At 30.3% G+C, this 2,788-nt stretch overlaps 1 protein-coding gene across 1 annotated transcript; it reads right to left on the minus strand.

Annotated features, from left to right (window-relative positions):
- Positions 1–417: 417 nt before the first annotated feature.
- LOC136078731 (uncharacterized) lies at positions 418–2,265 on the minus strand. Its single transcript, XM_065794523.1, has 5 exons — positions 1,947–2,265; positions 1,733–1,885; positions 1,263–1,645; positions 994–1,155; positions 418–861 (listed from the first exon to the last, which is right to left on the minus strand). The coding sequence occupies exons 1-4, from the start codon at positions 2,263–2,265 to the stop codon at positions 1,084–1,086; spliced, it is 927 nt and encodes a 308-aa protein (XP_065650595.1). The 3' UTR covers positions 418–861; positions 994–1,083.
- Positions 2,266–2,788: the final 523 nt, after the last annotated feature.

The following is a 2,788-nucleotide window of genomic DNA, read 5'->3' on the forward strand; positions in this document are numbered from 1 at the left end:
AAAGTAAACTGATTATTATATGATTATCTAATAGTTTTTACAAACTATTTGCAGCTGATGTAAAATAAAAAAGAACTTTAAACAAACTCTATCTTTTGATGATTTGTTTGTGGTATTAAATGTTAACGGGTCTAATAGTATTAAGAATATTACAAATTTTGAAAATATTAAAAGAAATGAAAAAATAAAAAATAATAACAACTATTAATAATAATAATAATAATAATAATAATAATAATAATAATAATAATAATAATAATAATAATAATAGTAATAATAATACATTTAATAACAGTTGGGAACATAATTAAACACAATTTGGCAATCCAAAAAGTATTAAAACTGCATACATATATGGCTACTAAACCATTTGCAAAAATGGTTGTAAAACATTTAAAACAGATCAGATACAAAATATAATAATAAAGTAAAACATTTAATACCAAATAAAATAAATTATAATTGCACATCATTCTTAAAATAATTTAGCAAAAACGACAAAACCAATATTTTGATTTAATAAACCAAGCCTCTTTCCTGCCAACACATTTTTTGTGAAACCACAAAAGGTAGGATTACGTGCTATTGAGCCCCCAATGTAACTGCCCACAGATGTACTTTTTTGGCACACTGCATAAGACCAAATTCGTTGGTGAGACTTGATATCAATTATTTCATTGAGCATTTTCCACCCATCTGAAGTAAAATATGATTGCAGAGACAAAAGAAATCTAAGTGCAATTTCATCAAGAATTGCTGAAGAAATACAATTCACTATTTTTTCTATACAACTACTCTGTAAAAGAATGCATGAAAGAGCTTTCTGGACATCATCCGGTTTCAAAAACCAACCCAGCATCACTACAACAAAAATAAATAACTAGTATTATTAAATTGGCAGGAAGCAAAACGTTTGCTTGTACATTAAACTTAGGAAATATCAATGAATAAAATAAACTACAAGTTGTAGTCTACAAAATTGGTTATACATACTTGCATGCCTTTTAGACGGATGAAATTTCAAAAAAGGTACTGGCCCTTCATGCAACTGATGTTGTCGTTTTTTTGGTAGACCAATAGTTGTTAAAGTAGAATATTTAGGACGCCCACCGTGTATAACATGTTTAGGCATGTGAATCCGTGCCAAGCGAGAATCTAAAATAAAATATGATTCTTGAAGTCTAAAAATAATTTACTTCTTGTTTTACATATATTATCCTAAACACAAATCTATAATTTAACCTATCTATAATTTAACCTACATCTGCATCACTCCTTCCAGATGTCAACTCTTCTTGCTGATATGGTGCTTTTTCTGCAACTTCAGCTTGCTCTGATAAAAAGTTGTTATTTAAAATTTCATATCGGGTACCTATCTGTACCACAGATATACTTTCTTTATTGAGTACTTTTGGAGCTACTAAAGCGACTTCACTGTTTACATTTGCTGAGTTTATTGAATCTGTGTAGGCAACATTTTTAGATGCACTCATTGTAGAAGTATATGTTGAACAAATACTAGCTGGTAAGGTTGATACATCAATACTAATAGGTGAGTCAATGGAATTACCTGTTCCAACTGCAGAAAACGTTGTTAAATTTACAGCATCGGAAACAACTAATTTTGCTGGTATTAATGATGTTCCTGTTTATTTAGATATTTTTTTAGATGTTACTAAATCATCTTCTTCAATAATTTCATTAAGTACCATGACCTTTCTATTAGCCCAACCTTTACTTAAAGCTCGCAAAAGACTGAGACACTGTTCAAGTGTCCGACCTCTGGATTCAGATACAGGAGTAGCAAGAAGTGATGTCTCTTGTACGGCAAGTTTAAACTTCTCATGCTGAGAATACACTTTTACTTTTGTAGCAACATGAAAATCTACAGTTCATTGACTTTCGAAACATACAAGAACAAAAATTTGAAGTCACTGTATGAATACCTTCATGGCTGTTCGCTATGATATGACCATGTTCTCCTAGTAATAATGTAACTTCTTTAAGCAAGCTCATCTGCTTTAGAACATGTCGAGCAGCATACAGTGTCAAAACTTTTTTATAAGCTGCCTCAGCAGAATTGGGATCAAATACATCAACAGAAACTTTTTGCATTTGGAAAATTATCTTATGATTCCTTTCATTACGCATAGATGTTAAAACAACATAGGATTTATCAAGAAAGTCTTCTAAGGAGCTGTTACAGTCGATAACTTCTTTTAACTTTCCTTTAAAATTTTCTAGGTGGTTATTGGTGCTATTCATGAAGTTTCCACTGACAAATTTCAAACCCACTCATCATGAATATTATGCCAATTGTTGTTATAATAATCTATAACAGTGGAAGGAGCTGATGAAACAAATAGTCTAAACAACTCGTCATAATTTTGCTCTGATTGCATAAGGTTGCATAAGCTAATTTCTGAATCAACTCTAGAGATGAAATTCATTCCCCACTAGTAATCTCAAGTTTGACAGTTGTAATTTCACGACTAAAAGTTCTGAAATATAAGATAATGTTGGCATTTCAGAAAACTCAAAATATGTAAGATTCTGTAGATAATCAAACAAATTTCAAAAAAATCCAAAAATAACTAAAAAAAAAACTCAAATCTGAACAAGAAAACATTCCTTAATCAAATAACTAATCACATATAAACAATGATTATTACCGCAGGGTATGAAATAAGCAGAGTAATAGAGAAACCCCTGGAAAAGCACCACGTAATACGTCTCTCTCTGTCAAGTCTTTATCTGTCATGAATACATTTGTCTTAGGTCAAGAAAT

The sequence above is a fragment of the Hydra vulgaris genome, chromosome 03, assembly GCF_038396675.1.
Source record: "Hydra vulgaris chromosome 03, alternate assembly HydraT2T_AEP".
Taxonomy (NCBI): Eukaryota; Metazoa; Cnidaria; class Hydrozoa; order Anthoathecata; family Hydridae; genus Hydra; species Hydra vulgaris.

Bases quoted from the DNA above. Each gene is read 5' to 3' on its own strand.
- LOC136078731 (XM_065794523.1), bottom strand. From the start codon at position 2,265: ATGAATAGCACCAATAACCACCTAGAAAATTTTAAAGGAAAGTTAAAA. The intron at 1,646-1,732 runs GTTGGGCTAATA...CTAAATAAACAG, and splicing joins TTTGCGAGCTTTAAGTAAAG to GAACATCATTAATACCAGCA. The intron at 1,156-1,262 runs GTAGGTTAAATT...ATTTTATTTTAG, and splicing joins CTGGAAGGAGTGATGCAGAT to ATTCTCGCTTGGCACGGATT.